Source organism: Talpa occidentalis, unplaced genomic scaffold (genome assembly GCF_014898055.3).
Source record: "Talpa occidentalis isolate TD23 unplaced genomic scaffold, MPIMG_talOcc4v2.1 talOcc4.13, whole genome shotgun sequence".
Taxonomy (NCBI): domain Eukaryota; kingdom Metazoa; phylum Chordata; class Mammalia; order Eulipotyphla; family Talpidae; genus Talpa; species Talpa occidentalis.
In genome coordinates, this window is record NW_023601322.1 from 39,113,661 (window position 1) to 39,135,977 (window position 22,317).

Genomic DNA, 22,317 nt, shown 5'->3' on the forward strand with positions numbered 1-22,317 from the left:
ACTAAAATGCATCAAGCTTGTAAAGCCCAGTAAACTCACTCAGGCTATCTTTGCTTCTTGATCTAAATATTTTCTTTTAAAGGAAAAAAGTTTCTAAAAATTTATTTGGAGTCTCTTTATTTTCATACAGAAAACTTCTCCTGCAAAGATCTGTAGGTAAGTTATTTTTTAAAAAATCCACAAACCTTTAAAATATAAGATTTAATCTGATTTCTAACTTTGCCATAAACCATTGAAGATTGATACCAGAGAGTTTACAGAAGTTATTATAAACATTCTGACCCTTATGGTGTGTCTTATTCTAAAATGTACTCTTTTTTTTTTTTTTCCTGAAATATGTTATTCCTGATTTCAGCCACTGATGCCCAAAACTTCGCTCAAAGTTGTGCAGTGCTGATGAGAATGAAAATGGAAAGCTTGGACATGACTTCAATTTTTAAAAATAATGTTTATTGGGTTTTTAAGATTTCCCATGATTGAGAAGGCACTGGCCTTGAGTCCAGGGATCTAGTTGTGGTCCTGGAGAAAGTGGCCATAACCCTCCTGGCCTTAGTTTCCTTGGCTGGACTCTGCCCTCCATGTGCTACCTGGGCACCTTGTTCTCTGTCTGCTTCCTCCCTCTTCCACAGTAGCTTAGAAGCTCAGTCCTGTAGACAGAAAAATCAACAGAGGTGCTCTGATACATGGATTTAGGACTTTTTATTTCAAATATTTCTGGGCTTTTGTTCAACTCCCATCTTGTCTTTATTACAGGCAACTACTTGAAAGAAAAAAAAAATCAGAACTCATCCTTTTGTTTAAAAGATTAGCAGGTGTTAAAGAGAATTACGAAAGTCCTCTAATACCCGATAGAGTGAGGTATTGTTCAAAGCCAAGATGGCTGTCTAATACCTGGCTCTCCCCCATCTTCCCTTAACCCTTGGGGTTGTCCATTTGGAGACTGTAGCTTTCATTGCCTGTAGATGGGAGGAGTGCCTTATGTCCTATAAAGCCTCCCACCGGAGTTTAGACCCCAAACCCAAGAGCATTCTCCTCACCTTCCACTCAAAACCTGCTGATCCTGTGCAGTCCCGGAAACTCCTCCTTACACCCTCCACTCTTTCCGCCCTTTGCTTCTGAATCTCCCCGGAGTCGGGGGCCTCGGAGTCTCCGGTAGGCCATTTGTCTGTGTGCCTTGGAAGTTGGTGAGGCTGTGGGAATGGAGTGGGCTAGTGTGGAGAACCTTCCTGTGCCTCAGGCTGTCCCCTGTTGTGGTAAATTGGCAACACCTGTCAGGCCCTGGTTGGAGGATTCCTTCATACCAGCCCCTCTGCCTTGGGCTCAGCTGGCCATGCTGGTCTCTTCAGTCTACAGCTTCAGGTGATGACAACAGGGAGCACTGTCTGGGTGTGGACAAGATTGATTAGTATCACTGCTGTCAGTGAAGAGAGGTGGTTAGCATTACGTACTTCTATACAGAATTCTGTAGTTATTTCTCTGAGATGACATAAAGCAAAGTCCCCCAAAAACTAAAATGCTGATTTCACTCTATTTGTGCCTTTGAGCCTTTGCTTTGGACAGAAATGACAAGGTACAACACTATACATGCTGTTGTATTATAAAATGGAAAGGGGCAGAAGTTTGTGTTAGAGTTTTGTGCTTTCTGAGGTCTTCTTTCAGGAGGAGAGAATAATTAGGGGAAGTTGAGGGCATGATCTCTGGGTATATGAAACCCTGAAGAGATCTACTGAAAACCACTGATTACTGAATCAAAAGATAGCTCCAAACATTGTAATGAATGTGGCTAGCTTTGTGCAAATATCTGTGATTGAAAATGTTACTTTTTTGTACAAAAATGTTTTATTTTGAAATTCCTAAACATGCATAAAAGTGCATAAATAGTATAATGAAGGCCCCTACACCTGTCATCCACTTTTAGCAGTTTTCAACTATGGCTCCATCCAGGGCTTCGGCAAATCCCAGGCACCATAATATTTCATGCGTAAATATTTCAGTAGGCAGAAAGAGATTTTTCTCTTTTTTTAAATATGAAAAAGTGTTCATTTGACTTAAGATTTCAATGAGACCTACATATTACATGTTTGCTAGCTCCTTGTTTTTTCTTGCATAATTTAAAAATGTCAAGGATTAGGGTGTTGGAGTGAAGGACTGAAGTGGGGCAGAGGGTAAAATTGAGAATTTCTTAGACAGCAGTCATATTTATCATGAACTCAAACTGCAGCTTTCGGATCTGAGGCTGTATTATCACTATTCCATATCTCAGTTGCCTTTTCATAAAGAGTTACTGATATACAAACAAAGGAATCAGGCATACTTGCCTGTCAAATATTCAACTTCAGGTGTCTGCAAAATTACAGACCTTCCCAAAGTTCTATAACTTATGGTGAACAATCACCCATTGCTTATCACTGGTACCATACTCCTCTTGCCTGGAACAACCTTTATTCTCCTTCTAAAACCAGATTCAAGGCATTTGAAGTCTTATTAGAAAAAAATTCGTGTTCCTTTGGTTACTCTTAGTGCACTAGAAGTTGCTTCTGAACTATTTACTTGCTGAACAGTTGGAAAAGATAATCTGTTTAAGAAAAATTCCCAAATTAATAATGGCTTTTATTGCATCTTAGAGATCACAAATAGATCTGAGGATTCATCCTGGATCTTACTGTTTCTGTAGCCTGATAGTTTAGCTTTTATGCTTCAGGCTGCTGAATTCTTCCTTTTTCAGAACCATAGATGCCATCCAAAAATTTCCTGATATCCTTGTTTTTAACTTTTACGGTTTGCTGAATCAAAGAAGCTGAGTTTAATACAAGTTAGGTGTCATTTCCTTCACAAATTAACTCATCTTTCTGGGCTTGACCCAGCAAAGCCTGAGTTCATCTGAACCTTGCAAACATATTTTTTGCCCCTCACCCCATTCCAATTGTAACCAGACACCCATCCTTCTGAATACTGAGGTTGATAGGGAAGTCTGCACACACTCTCCTTATACCAGAAGCCCAGGTTGCACCCTTGATCATGATCTCTGTACAATTCCAGATTTTGCCAACAGCACTCAGTTCCTTTCTGTTTCCCCACCATTTGTCAATCTGGATCTTCTTTTTCTTCCAAGGAAACTGAGTTCAATATTAATGTGACTGAAGTCCTTCTGCAGCGAGCTTCTGGGCCTCTTCACAATAACAGCACCTCCCTTTAGGGAGATGTCAACATTTTCTGGAATATTGACAGTCTGATAGCTGAGAATGGTCTTCATTCTCAGAGTAGATGCAGCAAAATGTTAAAGAGATTTTCTAATAAAACTTGTTTATTTGAGGAAAAGGTTAAAACTTACAGTAAAGTTTAAAGAATATGACATTGAACTTCCATATACCCTCCACCTAAATTAACCCATTGATAACATTTTGTGCATTTGCTTTCTCTCTGTGTGTGTGTATATATAATACACACACACACACACACACAGTACTTTTATGCTTTTATTTTTTCTGAACAATTTGAAAGTAAGTTGCAAAGAAGAGACCCTACTCTTAAATACTTCAGAGTGCATCTCCTAAAAATAACAATCTTTTGTGTAACCACATTGTAATTATTAAATTTAGAAAATCAGCGTCTTATGTAATACATTATCTAAGATTGAGTCTGTGTTCGAATAGGGTCAATTATCCCAGTATTGTCTTTTTTAGTCATCTTTTCCCCTAAAAATGTTATCTTTAATTTGGAAGTTTTTAGTCTTTTATTGTCTTTCATTGCTTTCTCATTGGGGACAGTTTTAAGTCCACTGTTTTGTGGACTGTCCCTCAATTTGGGTTTGTCTACTGTTTCCTCATGTTTCAGTTGAGGTTTTGTATGTCCAGCAGCAACACCATGATGTTGATCTGTCTAGTTATTGGAGATACTGGTTTTGATCATTTGGCTAAGGTGATGCACAAAAAATTTTAATATGCTTTCCATGTTCCTTTTTTTTTTCTCTTTAGGTTGTTGAACTAGAACTTTTATTTTTATTGAACTATGGTTCATATCAACATTATTTTTTAGTATATAACAATTCCATGTTTACACATTGTGAAATGATCATCATAATACATCTATTACCATCTTTTATTAGCAGTTTTCAAGTTTATAGTGTCATTGATTTTAGTCTCCATTCTGTATATTACCTCTCTATGACTTATTTGTATTACAGCTGGAAGCTTGTACTTATTGATACCCTTTATCCAGTTAGCCCATCCCGTAGCCCCTCACCCCTCTGGTAACCTCCTGTATGTTTCCATCTCTGTGAATTTAGGTTTCTTTTGTTATGGTGTTTTCTTTTTTTTTAAGTAATGTAATAGTCTGATTTTCCACTAGTATTATTTTTGGGGATCTGTAGCTTTAAAAATTCCCTTTTATTATATGTTTCACAGGCACACTGTTTTTCTCAAATAAACCAGCTGTGGTTTTGCAAATGTCCTAGTCTCTGAGAAACCAGCTAGCTGAGCAACCAGAGAAGAAACTGGTTTTCACTACAGCACACAGTTGAAAACTACGTAGGTCGTGGGCCTCTCAGAGGATGAACAGGGAAACTAGGTTTGATGCTGGAGAATCTTTGCTTCATCCAAACTCAAGCTGATGTATTTCAGCCTTCACACACTCTGTGAAACACTTTGATGTGGAAAAGTGAAGCTACATATTTTATCTCCCTCTCCACAGTGCCCTCTTCCTCCTGGCCGCAGCGGGATGCCTTCCCTTCAATGACTCTCAGGTGAGTTCAGGTAAACTCATCTTGCCTGCCAAGTATCTGTACCCTGTGAAGCCTGTGTATATGAGCAGAAATTTCTGGACCTTCTTTTTAGAATCAGGATAGCACTGGCCGATGCAAAAGCATTTAAAAGCTTTCAAACTGGATACCTTTTTACCAGGTCAACACTTTTCAGGCCTTTGTCTTCTCCCTAAGGCTGCAACAGTGTGATCCGCAGAGCTCTGGTCTCTGGGTACTGTGGTCTGTGCAGTCTGCCTTCCTTATGTGGCTGGAGAACCACAAACCAACGCCCAAGTTGCCCCAGCCTCACACATTGAGGCCAAGTTGATTTTCCCCCTTTTATTCCAAGGGCCTTACTGCAGAGTGATTTTCACTTTGTTATCTTTAGGTTTTCATTATTAGCACTGAGTACCACCCCCACCCTAGTAGTCAGCTCATTGTTGGCTTTTTTTTTTCTCCCCCAGCATTTATTAAGTCCCTGTCAAGTGTCAGGCACTGAGCCAGGCACTGAGGGCACAAAGAAGAAGAATTGTCCTGCTCCAACAGAAGTTGGAGTCTAGTCAGAGCACGGGGGAGGGAGAGAGACTATAAACAGACAATTATAACCCAGGGAGGCCAGGACTCTGTCCCAGGGAAGTATAGGATGTGCTGAGGCACCTAAGAAGACTCTGGGCCTTAGGAAGTAGGAATAGCTAACAATTATAGGGAGCCTGCTGTGTGCCAGGCTCTGTGCCAATGCTTTATGTATTTGATTTAAAATCTCACAATTCCACAAGGAAAGTGACTATTATTATTATCTCCATTTCATTGCTAAAGAAAAATGGGCCATGAATAAATGGGGATTTTAGAATTTAATCCAGGTCTTTCTGATGCTAAAACCAGACTCTGCTTACTGGACCAGCATCTTGAAGGGTGAGGAAAAGTCAGCCAGGAGACGAAAGCAGGTATGGGCAAAAACCTGGAGGTGTCCAGTATATTCTGTGATTCAGCTTGATCAAGCCCCTACTATGTGTGTGCACCAGTGCCCTCCCTACACTCCTAGGATTTACAGTCTAGTGGAGAGGAGGTGTGTGGAGATGGAGACAGATAATAAGTAAAGAGTGTGTCAGATGGTATAAACTTTTATGAAGAAAAATTTAAGAAAGAAAGAGGGAGGAGTTGTGGAAGTATTTCTGCTTGGGAAATACATGTGCCCTGGGTGGAGTTGTGGAAGTATTTCTGCTTGGGAAATACATGTGCTTTTTCTGGGTGGGGGCAGCAAATGGGACTGGAGGAGTTGAGGGCCTGTGAAGAGATTCCTGAGTAGCATGAGTTTGAGTCTTACCTTAAAGTCACACAAAGACTAGTGAATTTTTTTTTTTCAGTTAGACAGTATATTCTATTGAATGTCCATTACACTTGAATACCGATATATCAAAAAAAGATAATAGGAGGTAGCTGTTCGCATTCAACAAATAACCTAGCCTAAAATATTGTTGAATGATTTTAAGCAATAAATGCCACCATCAGATTAGTTATTTAGAGGCACAGTGTGGTGTGGGGACAGGGACGGAGGCAGAGAGCTCTGTTAGGAAATGTACTAGGCACCTGGATAAGAAATGAGGAGGGGCTGGCCCAAGGCCCCAGGAGTCTTGTTTGGACACCCTAATTTGGCGCTGTGCCACCCTGCAAGGGATGCTTTCCAAGACCCCCAGGGGACACCTGATACACTGGGTAATATTGAACCTATATAGATCATGTTTCACCCTATTATGCATATACCTTTGATAAGTTAAACTTGTGAACAAGGCACAGTAAGAGATGAACAACAGTAAGGAATAATAGAATAGAACAGTTATAACTTTATTTTAATAAAAGTTAGGGTCTCTCTCAAAATATGCATTATTTTTGGGCATTTGATATCATAAACTAAAACCACAGAAAGCAAAACTTCAGATGGCGGGACTACTGTATTTATAAACTTTTTTTAAATCCTGTGTTACAGTTTGATCCAGATGGATATTTCTGGGCTGTTATTCACTTACTCTGCGTAGGTAAGTTTTGAAAGAACGCTTTCTTAAATAATTGAGGTTTATTTATTGTATATCCTTTTTGTATATCCGCTTTTTAGTGACCTTAGACAACAAGAAGATTAAACACAAGGTTTCAAGGTTAAAAATTAAATGAGTGTTTTCTGTTTTGATATTTCTGTTTTGGAATTTTCTTCAAATGTTTCCATTTCCAATATATTATTGTCTTTTTCTGTGACAAACATTAACTTACCAGGGCTCGGGGCTCTGCTTGCTCAAGTTCACGTGTGGGTGCTGGTTGATCTCTAAAGATGATGGGAAGAGATCCAGAAGTGTGTTAAAAGCACTCTTTCAGCAGTAAACCTCCCCGCTCCCCAAAGTGGGTGAAATAAAAGGACCATCTCTCTATTTCAAATCATGTTCAGTGTTTCCTGCCTATAGTCTGGGTGGGGTAGGAGGGCTGTGGTGGGGCGGGGACAGTGCCCACACTTTGTTACACACAGTTCAGAAATGCGGTGATGTTTCTTTCTCAGGCATACCAGGCAAAGGAAACCAAAAACTGCCTGTTAATTGTGTGCTTCTGTTCGTCAGGACCATTCCCAGCCCCTCTTTGTACTGAGCTGCATTATCAGGGGATTATTGAATTCAAATCATCGAAACTCTCAGTGTTGGTCCCCCCTGTCTGCAGTTGGGTGACCCTTGTAGGGAAGAGGGGAATGGCAGCCACACCTCTGGGGCCTCTCTAATTCATACTGATGCTCCATTTCCCTGGACGTGCATGCAGCCTCTGTAGCAGAACGCCCTTCGCCAGTGACATGTGTTGCTTCATTTTCAGGAGCTTATAAGATACTCCAGAAGTCCCAGAAACCCAATGTCTTAAGGTAAAATTTTATTTTGGTGAGTTATCCTTTGGTAAAAGGAAAGGGGTGAGACCCAGGATCCCTAGAGCTTCTAACATTCAGCCAGAGAGTCTGCTAGTCTGAGTTACAGTGCAAGGAGTAGCACAGCCTCCAAAGTCATGTCTTCATTGGGCTGCTGCAGGTCTGCGCCGCCAGTACTTGTCAGAGATGCCAAGAGCACGGAAGGCTGTTTTCTTCCCTCAGGTGCAGCCATTTAGGGAGTATTTACGAAAATTATGTCACCAGCTGCATTGGGCCCCAGTTTACTTCTTCCAGCTCAGAAGCTCACTGCTTTTTTATGGTTTCTCCGCACTTTGCTAACCCAACTCATTTAAACCCAGGAATCATCCCAGTCACTAGTTGTGTTGTGCAGTAAAATGAGGGCTTTGTGGCAGGCAGTTGGCAGACCTGCCTTGTGAATGTAGCTGTGAAAGGCTAGAATTCAGGCTTGGGTGGGCAGGAGCTGTGAGGTCAGAGCACCTAAGTTGGCCAGCTGACCCCTGGGTTTCCATCTTGGCCTCAAAAGATCTGATGTGATTGACTCCTGGGAAGGTTGTCTACACTGAGATGTGTGGCTTTGGATCCCTAGCGCACCTTTTGTTCTTTTTTTTTTTTAAAGATTTATTTATTTATGCATAAAAGAACTGGGGTATAGGCCAGAGATGTGGTGGGTGTGAGAGGATTCACCAGAGACAGAGTGGGGAACAGAACAGGCAGATTAACTGAAATACACTGCTGAGGGGAGCAGCGGGCGAGATAGGAGAGGTCTGCTGCGCCATGTGGGTCTCTCCCTGGCCAGGGAACGAACTCTTGCTGCAGAGGCTGTGGATTGCTTCATAGTACAGTGCTTAAACCCTTGCACCACCAGGGAGGCTCACCTTTTGTTCTTTTAATGAAAGGTTTTTACAATAAGAAGTCAATAGAGTTGTCAGATAAAATACAGCATATCCAGTTAAATTTGAATTTCCATAAGTAATAATTTTTTTTAGTTCAGGTGTGTACTATTCAATATTTGGAATATACATACACTAATACATTATCATTTATATGGAGTTTGGATTTATTTGGGGTTCTGTATTTTTATTTATCAAATATGGTAGCCTTAAAAGTCAGTCTAGTGGCCCAGAAAGTTGACACTCCTTTAAAAGTGGCAAATGTGCTCCAAGGAAATAGACCACCATAAGTGAAAATGTGCATGATAGTATTAAACTAGGAACTGTTTTCAAAAAGGAACTAGGAACAGGTTTTGAATATGAAGTAGTCTTCATACTATTTATTGATAATTTATAGATGTAGCTATAATTTATTAATGGAAGATTGACTATTTTTTTTTCTTTACTCCTTAGTGACATTGACCAGCAGTACTTAAACTACATATTCAGGTAAAGTATGATTTACATTTTCAACACTAACTCATATTCTTCTAGACCTAGTGGATATTATTTCCAATAATATTTTGATTAGGGAGTTCTGAGCCAGTGTGCCTGTTTGGAAGGCAAGTTAAATTATCTGTGAGTTGACCTGGAGTTGAGGAAACCAAATAGTAGTTCTGCCCTTAGGCCAGACAAGAGGGGAAAGCCAAGCTTCTCTTCATGAGATATGGAGTCTATAGGGCTAAGGGGATATTTCTTCCCAGAACTCATATCCCCTGTCTAGACTGTGCCCTGGAATTCCATGCTGCAGTGGTTCTGAGCTCAGTTCCAAGGCAGACCTTGGGGGAGTACAAAGAAAGACTGTTAGTGAGAGGGATGTAGATGAAGAGTGGCTTGCAGGTTAGGGTGTTCACACATGCATGTCTTTTGGGGTGCATGGGCAGGGCAGAACCTGGGTTGGAAAGAGAAGGGGGATGCCATTGGGAACCAGGAACCAGAACTGCATCTCCCCATGCTGCCACATTCTGACATGCCTCTTTAGGGTCTTAGAAACATCTAAATTTTAATCATCTGGATTTCCACATTGTTGTGAAGGGATAGTTGTTAAGGAGACTTGCTTTGTAGCATGTCAGTATAGTGTATGGACTTGTGAGTACACCCTTGCCCCAATCAAGTAAAGAACAGGGATCTGGTACTAAACAGAATAGCTGGGGAAAGCTTTTGGATTTTAGCTATCTCAGACTGCACTACATGGAACTAAACGAGAGGCAGAGTGAGATTTGCTCTTGGGAACCCAAGTTTGCCTACTGCAGCAACTTTTAGTAACAAGGGTGAGGGTTGGAGATATACCTTTCAGTATTTGATCACATTGGTTTCCGGAGGAAATTATTCAGCTTAAAACTTTAATTGAACATGAGCTGTGTACTCCATTTATACATAAAGCGCATACATATCTTAATATTTATTAAAATGCCTGTTTGAAGCAGATTCACCCCAGCCATGACTGTGGACCTCTTTTGTACTCAGCTGAAACAGTCCTTAGTTCCATGATGTCCAGATCCACCAGCTGCTCTTTCAAAAGGCTTTTCTGAAGATGAAGAAGACTGTTGCTGTTTAAAATGTTTCCAGATCAGTGTACACAGTTCTGTCTTCCACAGAACATAGCATTGCCAACTCAAGAAGCAGAACAATAAGGGGATGGGAAAATCTCTTTGATACCCTTTTAGCCCGCCCCCCCCCCCCGCTGGCTCTCCTGTCCTTCCATCTTCTCGTAGCTCCTTCACCTCATGTGAAGATGGGGCTCCCTGCCCAAGAGATAGCCCAGTACTCCAGGCCCCCTGGCTGGCCAGCCTATTTTTAGATCTTTCCATACAAGTGATGAAGATATATGAATCAGAGCAAGGGTCATTATTGGGTTTCCCATGGGCACTGGAGACTGAGGGCATCAATCACTCAGAACTGTGGGATGGTTATGCCTGTGTGTGCCAGCCTGAAGTGCCTGCCAGGGCCAAGGCCTGGTGTGAACTTTCCGTTTTTGAGAGAGCCCTGTAGTTGGATGGTTCTCTATCTATGACACATACGCCTCTATTTTCTTGAGGATGTGTTTGTTCCAAACCCTGATTCTGGGAATTTTTTTATACATAGAAGGCTAAGACCCAAGATGGAGGCATAGGGTGATGGAAGGAATAAAGGAGAAAGTTATATATGGGGCTGAAAACAAAATGGTATCACCTTAATCTGCATTTTGAAGAATTGTAGGTAGTTTATAAAAGAAATATTATAGGATATATGCCTGGTCTCTTTTTTTTTTTTTTTAACATGAGTGACACTAGTCTCTCATTGTTGAATAGAAAATAGCCATATTGGTCTCTATTCATATTATTTTATAGATGAAAGTGTGGGGGGGGGCGAGAGAAAGATAAATAGGTATTTTCTCTGGGGCGTGCCTTTGTGAAAGAAAAAAGATGTATTGGACTTGAAAGAAAAAAGATGTATTGGAGTCTAGCCCATGGAGTTTACATTTTCTTCTTTATTTTCCCGTGAGTATATGAATGTTTTCTATATTCCTTGCTGTCTTTCCATATTAGAACACTACCTGGCACTTAGTAGGTACTCAGTAAATATTTGTTGAATGCATGAATTTTAAAGTTTGCTGTTTTTCTGGCATGCTGTGCCTTTTATGTTAGTGTGATTTCCTCTGAGTTTACATGTTAGAACTATAGGGGGCTTCAAGTTATAGTTCTCTTCAAATATATCCCCATCGTATATGCCTAGAGATCATTAATTGCAATCCAGAAAATGTGTTGAACACCTACTGTTTGTCTGGCATAGAGACATGGGATCTAAGGATGAATAAAATATGTCTTTTGATCCCAAGGAGAACACAATATAGGAATTAGAAGTGCTGTGACACTGTAATTGCAAAATTCATACAGAATCAACGTCTTCATTTAATTATTCTTATTTTTATTGCTAATGCTTGCTTTCAGGGTTACCCTTTGTGGTGATTCCAGTAATAGAAGTATGGGTACCATTGGAGACCCTGGGAAATATTTTGGAAAGGGAAGGGGCCCCTTATGTCCTACCGCAGAGGCTATAACTTCTGTTATCCGTAATTATAAACAAAAGGAGATTCACTGAAAAAAAAATGGAGTAAGTACAGGGTATGTTTTCCAAAGATGGAAGAGAAGTAAACAAAGGTGGCCGTGTGAAGGACACATCGCCAGTCTCATTTTAGTGTGTCTGTTTCACAGCTACATGTAAACCCTATCTTACACACCTGCAACTTCTGAATGACTAGACACGTGCCATTCTCCATTGCCTTTCTCCTGACCCTTCCTCCTGCTGCCTCTTTCCATGATGCTGCTTCTTTGGAAGCCAACAGACCACCTGTGCTTTAAAGGGGAGCAAAGGAAGAGCTTGAGAACAGAAATGGTACTGGGAGATAAGCCAGCAGCAGAACAGGGCTGATATGTTAGCAGTGGTTTCCCTGCTCAAAACTGTCTTCTTCTGCACTGCCGCTAGTGACACCCAGTAGAGCCAATGCATGTTGAAATGACCAGAGACCAGAGCAAAGTCACAAACCACTGAGGTCGGGACCACGCCCTCTGAGTCTATCTTCAGCTAGGCTCTTGGCTCTTAGGATATGCAGCCTGGCTTCAGAACCAGAGTAGGACATCCAGCAAGTACAAAAACAAAACATTCCTTAACCTAATTAGATCAGCTGCCAGGATGACGTGGAGTTTTTTCAGTGGCTGTGGAAGGTGGCACAGGAGGTGGGAGAGTGCCATGGGCATATGTGGTCCACACCAGAGGAATGCGCCTTCCTTTCATCCTTTTCAGCAACAACTGTGAGTCAGTCCAGGCAATTTTCAGGCTCACCATGGATGAGTGCATCATTTTCCAGCCTAGCTTCTTGAAAATTTAACTTACCTTCTTTTTTAAACTTCTAATGAATTTTTTTTAAGTTTTATTTTTATTTATACAAGCGCTGGGGTACAGGCCAGAGTTGCGGGAGGGTGAGAGGATTCACCAGAGATAGAGCAGGGAGCAGAACAGGCAGGCGGACCAAAAGCACTGCTGAGGAGAGCAGCGGGCAAGACAGGAGAGGTCTGCCTCGCCATGTGGAATTCTCCCTGGCCGGCCAGGAATCGAACCAGCACTGTGGAGGCTGCAGACAGCTTCACAGCACTGCGCTCAACCTGCTGCGCCACTGGGGAGGCCCTAACGAAGTTAATTTTGTGGCAAAAAAGAGATTTAACTCACATTCAACAGCTAGTGATTAGAGTACAGAATACTTGTAATTTAGTGCTTTTTTTTTTTAGCTTATAAATACTCTTGTAAAGGAGATGGGTGTGATAATTAGTGGCACAGCTGACCCCCAATGGGGCTTGGATCCTCTGTCACTCAGTAGAGCTAACCCTTTTGCCAAATCCAGAGACAGGTCAAGAGAGTCTCCCTCTCTTACTGAGGAGTGGAGTTAAGCAGAAGGAGACCATTCAGTACAGGTACTTTGTTTTTGGGCCGATTTTACCCTTCCAAGTGGAAGGGTGTGTTGTTTTCTCAGTGCCAGGGAAGTTTTATTCACTGCTCTGCTGTTTCTTTTCCAGTGCGGTGCTCCTGGCATTTGCATCTCATCCCACAGGTAAATGTCCATCATGCTTTGTTTGCGGTGCATTGCCCATTCAAGCCAGTGCTCTGACCTAGTTATGTGTCTAAGGGACATTTTGTAAAGAATGTGGTTGTTAGACTTCCAGGATGGCCCACAGACTTGGACCTGTCCTTAATAACTTATGATGGATGGATGGCCTGTGCATTTGTTCTCACCCCCTCTTGAACATTGTTTTCTGTGTTTTCATCTGGTGTGATCTCAGATGTATGACAGGTTTATTTATAATGTGCCAAGTAAACTAATGCTTGGGTTGTCTTCTAAAATTTCTTATTCAAGCATCCAGAATTGCTCTTCAATTCTAGTGCTAAAGATTTGGTGAAGAAGCTCAAATTCACCCTGTTGTTAACCAGTATCCTTTTATAATTTTAATCATGTGTTATAATGCAATTTTTACCTTCATATTATACATATACAATTGTACAATGCAATTCTAGGATGAACGCGTCAAGTTTCAAAACTTACCTTTACCTTGTCATCCAGATTCAGAAATTGTCTACAATACATTTCCACTGTGGTTTTTCACTTTGAAAGATTTTGAAGTTGTACCAAAAATAAAACAATCATCTCTGTATGTGGCATGGCTGAAAATACATATTTTATTGGTCATGCTCCTTAAATTAATGTTTATAGAATATTTGCTATGCCTATGGCATTGCCCAAGCCCTCGGGGTTTCTGTTTTCTCATCTATGAAGTGAAAGGTGGACCAGATTATTTCTAAAGCCCCTTCCAGTTCTTATACTGTGCCAGAAACAATGACTGCTTTCTGTATTTTTTTTATGCCTAAACCAGTATTTATTGATGAATACATAAGTATTCATCTACACTATCCTCATTTTAATATTTTAAATGTCCTTCAATAGGCAGCCTTTCCCTGCTCCCACCACTCCACTCCACATACCGCCCCCCTCCTTTTTTTTAACTGCTTCAGACTATTTGAACTAGAATCCTAGGGCACTGTTGAAAGTGATGTGGGTAATGTTTCTGATTTTATGTGACATGTCTGAACCAGTGCGGTGCTCCTAACATTTGGGTCTCATCCCACAGGTAAATGTCCATCATGTTTTGTTTGTTTATGCTGCGTTCTCCATTCAAGCCAGTCCTCTGACCTGGTTATGTGTCTGCGGGACATTTTGTAAGAGAATATAGTTGTCAGACTTCCAGGATGGCCCACAGACTTGGACCTGTCCTTAATAACCCATGATGGATTTACTCCTTCACGCAGAGTCAGCAGGTTCTAACTCTGGAGCACAACAGTGAAGGCTCAACTCAGCCTTTATTGCCTAAAGTCTCATAAGCATCCTTTGAATTTGTTTGTTCATGTGCTAGCTAATGATCAGGTTTGCTGTTGAGTGCCCTCTCCACTAGCATTTGTCGAGAGCCTATCCTTTGTTAAATAATAAATCATACAAAACCCAGGTGTTAAACCTAAACAATTCCTGCTCGCCCATGCTGCTGGTTGCCTTGCGTTGTCATGCTTCTCGAAGTTCCTTACACTGTCAGGAGGTTGCCATCTAACACATTTAAGAGTCCACCAAGCAACCTCCCTTTTTGTTGTGTGTGGTTTTTTTTTTTTTCCCCCCCAAAGGTCCTTGGAAAGTTCTGTTTTCTGATTCTTCTGGTTTACATGTTCTTTTACGCCAAGTGGTTTCCAGTGAATTTGGGTGAATATTTTTCACCTAAAGAAATGATGCTGTTCATTTGTTTTACTTCTGATTATCAGAGCTGGAAGGGATCTTAATGATTATCCCAGGTGCCGCTACATTTTACCAATAAGAAAAATTGAAGCCTTGAGAAGTTAACTGAGGTGATTAGATGAAGTGGAAGAAGTGAGTAGCAGAGGGAGACTGGATCTCCAATCAGTGGACCCTCTTTCCAAGCTTTTTTTTTAATGCTTTTACAGTGATCTTACAATTTATTTTATTCTTTTCTTTTTTTAAAAATAAATTTTATTTTTATATTCCCCATACAATTGCAACCCCCTTTTTTTGACCCAAATCCCTCCCCTCCCCACACTCCACCCCTCATAGAGTGTCTCTGGTTCATAGTTTTTTGTTGATTTTGATTTTCACTTTCTTATAGTTATTCATTTTCCTGGTCCCTTATTTAAGTTTTCTAGATTCCTGCTATGAGTGAGACCGTCGGTATTTTTCTTGTTCTTTCTGGCTTATTTCGCTGAGCATGATCCCTTCCAGCACCATCCAAACAAATTGCATGTGTTTATCTTTTTTGAATGCTGAGTAATATTCCATGGTGTATATGTACCACATCTTCTTGATCCAGTCATCTATTTTTGGGCATTTGGGCTGTTTCCAAAGCTTAGCTATTGTAAATAGTGCTGCTATAAACATAGGGGTGCAGGTGCTCTTTGGAATTGATGTTTCTGTGTCCTTTGGGTAAATACCTAGGAGTGGAATTGCTGGATCATATGGAAGCTCTATGTTTAGTAGGTCCAGAAATCTCCACACAGCTCTCCATAGTGGTTGGACCAGTTTGCACTTCCACCAACAGTGCAGGAGAGTTCCTTTTTCTCCACATCCTCGCCAACATTTGTTGTTGCTAGTTTTTTTTACAATTTATTTTAAATCTCCTCAATATGATGTTCCTAAATTTCTTCCTGGAACTTCTTTTGGGAAAGAGGGGATGTTTTGTCCATTTGTTTCTAAACATAGTAACTGCTGGTAATGGTTTATGCATTTTGGCCAACACTCCTATATTTTACCTTGAGTTACAGGTTTCACCTGCTATCCAAGTATCCCCTGTTATTTGGATGCTAAAAAAAATTCCATATAAATTAACAATAAACCCAAAATAACTTAGCAAATCATACCAAATAAATTTTAGATAACAGGGGACCTGTGTTGCTAAACTTTTAGGTCAGTACAAGACCTTTGGCACTTAGTTACTCTCTGGAAACATGAAGGGGTCAATACTCTAAGGTTGGAGGGTGGCCTGGGGAGAAGAGTGACTAAATTAGGTGTCAGTTTCTTTTTGAGCTGAAGAAAATGTTCTGGAATTAGCTAGAAGTGATTGTTGCTCAACTCTGAGAATATACTAAAAAATCATTATACTGTACATTTTAAAAGGGTGAATTTTTTTAGTAGGCAAGTTATGTTGCCATTTTAAAAAGTTAAAAGGAATAATGAGAGAAGTCTCTCTTATTTGAAAATGTATTGGGAACTCAGTAAGGATTAATTTTCTTTCAAATTCAATTTTAATGTGAAAAAAAAAAAAAAAAAAAGGATGGACTCCAGATCAGATGCTCCATTCCCTACCTTCTCCTGCAAACTTATATTGCATTGTGTGGTAAATGATCATGGTGGGTAGCTCTGGGAGCTGTAAAACTGTGGGATTCTTCAGGGAGAGACTCGGTACACTTCTCTGGAAGTACTCCTACCTGCGACTTTGGTTTGTTGCTGTTTTCTGGGTAACCAGATGGTACCTTTAAAGAGGCCTTATATAGTAAAGTTGGATTCTAGAAGGAATTTGCCGGCATAATGAAATTGGCCATGACAATGGTGTCAACAGCAGAGGCAGCCTAGTTCTTTCTGTAAGTAGCTGAGCTCTCCAGCAAAGAGATGGCCCAAAGCTGTAACATTCAGGGGTCTTGGTAGCCTTTATAATAGGATTATGACTCCAGTTTTGGGGAAGATGTGTATGGGTTATGTACAAACTGCAGCAGCCTTCCAGAAGAGCTGGAGATTTCCATCTGTACCAGCCCGAAGTTCAGTATCTAGCCCATGGGCATCCCAGGAAAAAGCTATAAACTAAACCTGCTTCTGTGTGTATTAAACAACATACTGGGGCTCTATTTATAAAGTTACTCTGTGTGTGGTTGCTGTGATCTTGTTTGTTATTTTCTTACAACATTTGCAAATTGCATGCCCAGGTGCCTTCATGAGGTATGTCTGTTATTCTTCTCACCTCCCACCAGTGGAAAGCCATTGACTGAAAACTTTGGTATATATGAGGTTTGTCCTCGCGTGCCTGCCTTGAGGAAGAGGCTGAATTGCAAAACCATCCTGAGATTAGAGTAGGGAAGTTGCTTATGAAATCTAAATGAAAAGAGGCCATCTAGGTTTGGATCAGCTTTTAGGTACTCCCAGGGCTGCCACAGCTGTGGTCTGTCCTCTAAAGTTGGGCAGTGCACAACCTGTGCAACCATAGCAACACCCTACTTCTTCAGGCAGTGTAAAAAGTGTATGTTTGTTTGTTAGAGTGAATCACTAAGGCAGATATATATTAAAGTAGGAATTTGGTATGAGAGATGATAGCAGACTCTAGAAATCCTGTTGGGGATCAGTTTGGCCAGCTTTAAAAACCCCAAACTCTTACTTGGGCAGCTTTGATTCCTACCAATTGGTTAGTTTCCTCATTGGACTCTTGGGTAGTCTAGCCCATTTATGTATTCTTTCCTGCTTGTTTACTACACTTTCTATCTAGAATGTCCTCTGCAGGATTTGAGTGTAGGTCAAGGAGAGCTGTCTTCCTGACTCCCCATCCCTGAACCAGATATAATACAGGAAGAAGTCCCATAGGTGCAGTCTTTTTTTGAAGGTTCTGTTAATTTCTGACATTTTTTCCCTAACTACATAGTAAATAAATCACGGGGATATAATATACAGCATGGTTACTATAGTTAACAACACTTTTTGTATATTTGAAAGTTGTTGAGAGAACATCTTAAGAAAAATAATTTGTAGCTATGTATAGTGATGGATGGTATCTATTGTGTTGTCAGAAAAGTCATGAAGTGGGGCCTCCCTGGTGGCACAGGGGTTAAAGACAGCACTATTAAGCTATCACCAGCCACTGCAACACGAGTTCCATCCCCCCACTGGCCTGGGATAAAATATCTTAAATATCCAACTTGATCAGTTTTGACAAATGTATATACCCATGTTACCAGCAGACCTCTCCTGTTTCTCCTGTTGCTCCCTTCAACAGTGTATTTCAGTAGATCCACCTTTTCTGCTCCTCACTCTGTCTTTGGTGAATCCTCTCACCCCCGACCCCTGCACCTCTGGCTTACATCCCAGTTCTTGTATGCATAAATAAATAAATATTTAAAAAAAAAGAAAAGTCATGATGTATTTTTTCTATGTTTTTCAAGCAAATATGCATTGTGACTTTTCCTCCAACCCCATAGATTTGCTGTGGAGATCATTTCACAGTGTATACAAACATCGAATGATTACATCATATACCAGCAAGTAATATAATATTATATGCCAGTTATTTCAATAAAAATAATTTGTGGCATTTTAACGCAAGACTTTATTCTTTCTTTTTTTGTTTTTCTCATATTTTTATGTTTCTTAATAATTTTTTTTTTTCACCCAAGATGCATTTTTTTTTTTTTTTTAGATATAGCAAATTTTTTTTTTTCTGGGTTTTTTTTTTTTAAATAATAAATTTTATTTTTATATTCCCCATACAATTGCAGCCCCCCCCATTCTGACCCCAATCCCTCCCCTCCGCCCCCGCCCCCCTAAAAGTGTCTCTGGTTCATAGTTTTTTTGTTGATTTTGATTTTCACTTTCTTATAGTTATTCATTTTCCTGGTCCCTTATTTAAGTTTTCTAGATTCCTGCTATGAGTGAGACCATCCGGTACTTTTCTTTTTCTTTCTGGCTTATTTCGCTGAGCATGATCCCTTCCAGCGCCATCCATGTTGCTGCAAATGGCATGTGTTTATCTTTTTTGAATGCTGAGTAATATTCCATGGTATATATGTACCACATCTTCTTGATCCAGTCATCTATTTTTGGGCATTTGGGTTGTTTCCAAAGCTTAGCTATTGTAAACAGTGCTGCTATAAACATAGGAGTGCAGGTGTTTTTGGAATTGATGTTTCTGTGTCCTTTGGGTAAATACCTAGGAGTGGAATTGCTGGATCATATGGAAGCTCTATGTTTAGTAGGTCCAGAAATCTCCACACAGTTCTCCACAGTGGTTGGACCAGTTTGCACTCCCACCAACAGTGCAGAAGAGTTCCTTTTTCTCCACATCCTCGCCAACATTTGTTGTTGCTAGTTTTTTTAATATGTGCCATTCTCACTGGTGTAAGATGGTATCTCATGGTAGTTTTGATTTGCATTTCCCTGATGACAAGTGATGTTGAACATTTTTTCATATGCCTGTTGGCCATTTGCATTTCCTCTTCAGAGAAGTTTCTTTTTAGCTCTTCTGCCCATTTTTTGACTGGATAATTTTCTTTGTTGTTGTTGAGTCTCATCAGCTCTTTGCAGATTTTTGTGATCAGTCCTTTATCATTAGTGTTGGGTGCAAAAATGTTCTCCCAGTTGGTGGGGTTTCTCTTTGTTTTTGTTATTGTCTCTTTTGCTGTGCAGAAGCTCTTTAATTTGATGTAGTCCCAGCTGTTTATCTTTGCCTTCACTATTACTGCTTTGGGTGATGTGTCTGTAAAGATGTCTTTGATGTGCAAATCACGTAGTGTTTCGCCTATATTTCCTTCTATATATTTTATGGTTTCAGGTCTTATGTCTAGTTCTTTAATCCATTTTGAGTTGATTTTTGTGTATGGTGTGAGGTAGTGGTCAAGCTTCATTCTTTTGCATGTAGCGACCCAGTTTTCCCAGCACCATTTATTGAACAAACTTTCTTTGCTCCAATGCATAGTCTTTGCTCCTTTGTCAAAGATTAGTTGACCATAAATCTGTGGGTTTATTTCTGGATTTTCTATTCGATTCCATTGGTCTGTATGTCTGTTCTTGTTCCAATACCATGCAGTTTTGATGATTATGGCTTTGTAGTATAGTTTGAAGTCTGGGAGTGTGATGCCTCCATTCCCTTCTTTTTTTTTCAGGAGAGCTTTGGCTATTCGGGGTTTTTTGTGATTCCATATGAATTTCATCAATAATTGTTCTATTTCTTTGAAGAATGACATTGAAATTTTGATTGGAATAGCATTGAATCTGTATATTGCTTTTGGTAGGATGGCCATTTTAATAATGTTTATTTTTCCAATCCATGAGCAGGGGATGTCTTTCCATTTCTTTGTGTCTTCTTCTATTTCTTTTAACAGTGTTTTATAGTTTTCTTTGTATAGGTCCTTTACCTCTTTTGTTAGATTTATTCCCAAGTATTTGATTTTTTTTGTTTCAATAACAAAAGGGATGGTTTTTTTGATTTCTTCTTCTTCAGATTTATTGTTTGTGTATAGGAAGGCTACTGACTTTTGCGTGTTGATTTTGTATCCTGCCACTTTACTGAACTGATTGATGAGTTGAATTAGTTTTTCTGTGGAGTTTTTGGGGTTCTCTATGTATATTATCATATCATCTGCAAATAGTGATAGTTTGACTTCTTCTTTTCCTATTTGGATTCCTTGGATGTCTTTCTCTTGTCTTATTGCTCTGGCTAGGACTTCCAGTATTATATTGAAAAGCAGTGGTGAGAGTGGGCATCCTTGTCTTGTTCCAGATCTTAATGGAATTGCTTTCAGCTTTTCACCATTGAGAATGATACTGGCTGTTGGCTTGTCATAGATGGCCTTTATGATGTTGAGGTATGTTCCTTGTATCCCAAGAATTTCAAGGGCTTTTATCATGAATGGGTGTTGCACTTTGTCGAAAGCTTTCTCAGCATCTATTGATATTATCATATGGTTTTTATATTTCTTTTTGTTGATGTGTTGGATAACGTTGATTGATTTTCGGATGTTAAACCATCCTTGTGTCCCTGGAATGAATCCTACTTGGTCGTGGTGAATTATCTTATGGATACATTGTTGGATTCTGATAGCTAAAATTTTATTGAGGATTTTTGCATCAGTGTTCATTAGGGAGATTGGCCTGTAGTTTTCCTTTTTGTGTTGTCCTTGTTCGGTTTTGGTATTAGTGTAATGTTGGCTTCATAGAACTTGTTTGGTATTGTCCCTTCCTTCTCAATTTTTTGCAAGAGTTTGTGAAGGATAGGCACTAATTCGTCTCTGAATGTTTGGTAGAATTCATTTGTAAATCCATCAGGTCCTGGGCTTTTGTTTTTGGGGAGGTTTTTGATTACCATTTCAATTTCGCTGCTTGTAATTGGTCTGTTTAGGTGTTCTATTTCTTCTTTATCTAGCTTTGGGTGATTGTAGAGTTGTAGGAATTTGTCCATCTCCTCTAGATTGTTAAACTTGTTTCCATATAACTGTTCATAGTAGTTACTGATTATTCTTTTGATTTCTGCTGTGTCCGTTGTGATTTCTCCTCTTTCATTGATGATCCTGTTTATTTGTGCTTTCTCCCTTTTTTCCTTTGTGAGCCTGGCTAGGGGTTTGTCTATTTTATTGATTTTTTTAAAGAACCAGCTCTTGGTTTCATTGATCTTTTGGATTGTTTTTTTAGTTTCAATTTCATTTATTTCTGCTTTGGTTTTTATTATTTCTTTTCTTCTACTGGTTTTGGGGTTTTTTTGTTGTTCTTTTTCTAGATCTTTGAGCTTCGAGATTAGGTTGTTTCTTTGAGTTCTTTCTTGTTTCTTGATGTGAGCTTCTATTGCTATATATTTTCCTCTTATTACTGCTTTTGCTGCATCCCATACATTTAGGATATTGGTGTCCTCCTTGTCGTTCAATTCAAAGAATTTTTTAATTTCTTCTTTGATCTCCTCATTAGTCCAGTGGTCTTCCAGAGTGTGGTTTTTAATCTCCATGAGGTAGGAAAGTTCCTTGCCTTCTTTTTATGGTTTATTTCTAGTTTGATGCCTTCATGGTCAGAAAAGATGGTTGATATGATTTCAATCTTGGTGTATCTGTTGATGTTTGTCTTGTGCCCCAGTATGTGATCGATCCTGGAGAATGATCCGTGTGCGCTTGAGAAAAATGTGTACTCCGTTTTTTTGGGGTTTAGTGTTCTATAGATATCTGTTAAGCCCAATTGCTCTAGGTCCTTATTTAGAGCTTTGGTTTCTTTACTTATTTTTTGTCTTGTTGATCTATCCATTGTTGATAGTGGTGTGTTGAAGTCTCCCACTACGTATGTGTTTTCTCTGATGTCTGTTTTCAGAGAGGACAACAGTTGTCTGATATATTTTGGTGCTCGTTCGTTTGGTGAGTATATGTTAATGAGTGTTATTTCTTCTTGAAGTATTGTCCCCTTGATCATAATGTAGTGACCATTG

At 39.8% G+C, this 22,317-nt stretch overlaps 1 protein-coding gene across 3 annotated transcripts in view; it reads left to right on the forward strand.

Moving 5' to 3' along the window:
• Window positions 1–22,317, forward strand: part of TMEM241 (transmembrane protein 241) — a 158,193-nt gene that overhangs the window by 38,104 nt on the left and 97,772 nt on the right. For all 3 annotated transcript variants that reach the window (XM_037508735.2, XM_037508736.2, XM_037508737.2), the window contains 6 exons: window positions 131–156; window positions 4,690–4,741; window positions 6,723–6,771; window positions 7,583–7,628; window positions 8,993–9,028; window positions 13,129–13,163. In XM_037508735.2, coding sequence (XP_037364632.1) covers window positions 131–156; window positions 4,690–4,741; window positions 6,723–6,771; window positions 7,583–7,628; window positions 8,993–9,028; window positions 13,129–13,163 — 244 coding nt within the window. The remainder of the gene's footprint in view (window positions 1–130; window positions 157–4,689; window positions 4,742–6,722; window positions 6,772–7,582; window positions 7,629–8,992; window positions 9,029–13,128; window positions 13,164–22,317) is intronic.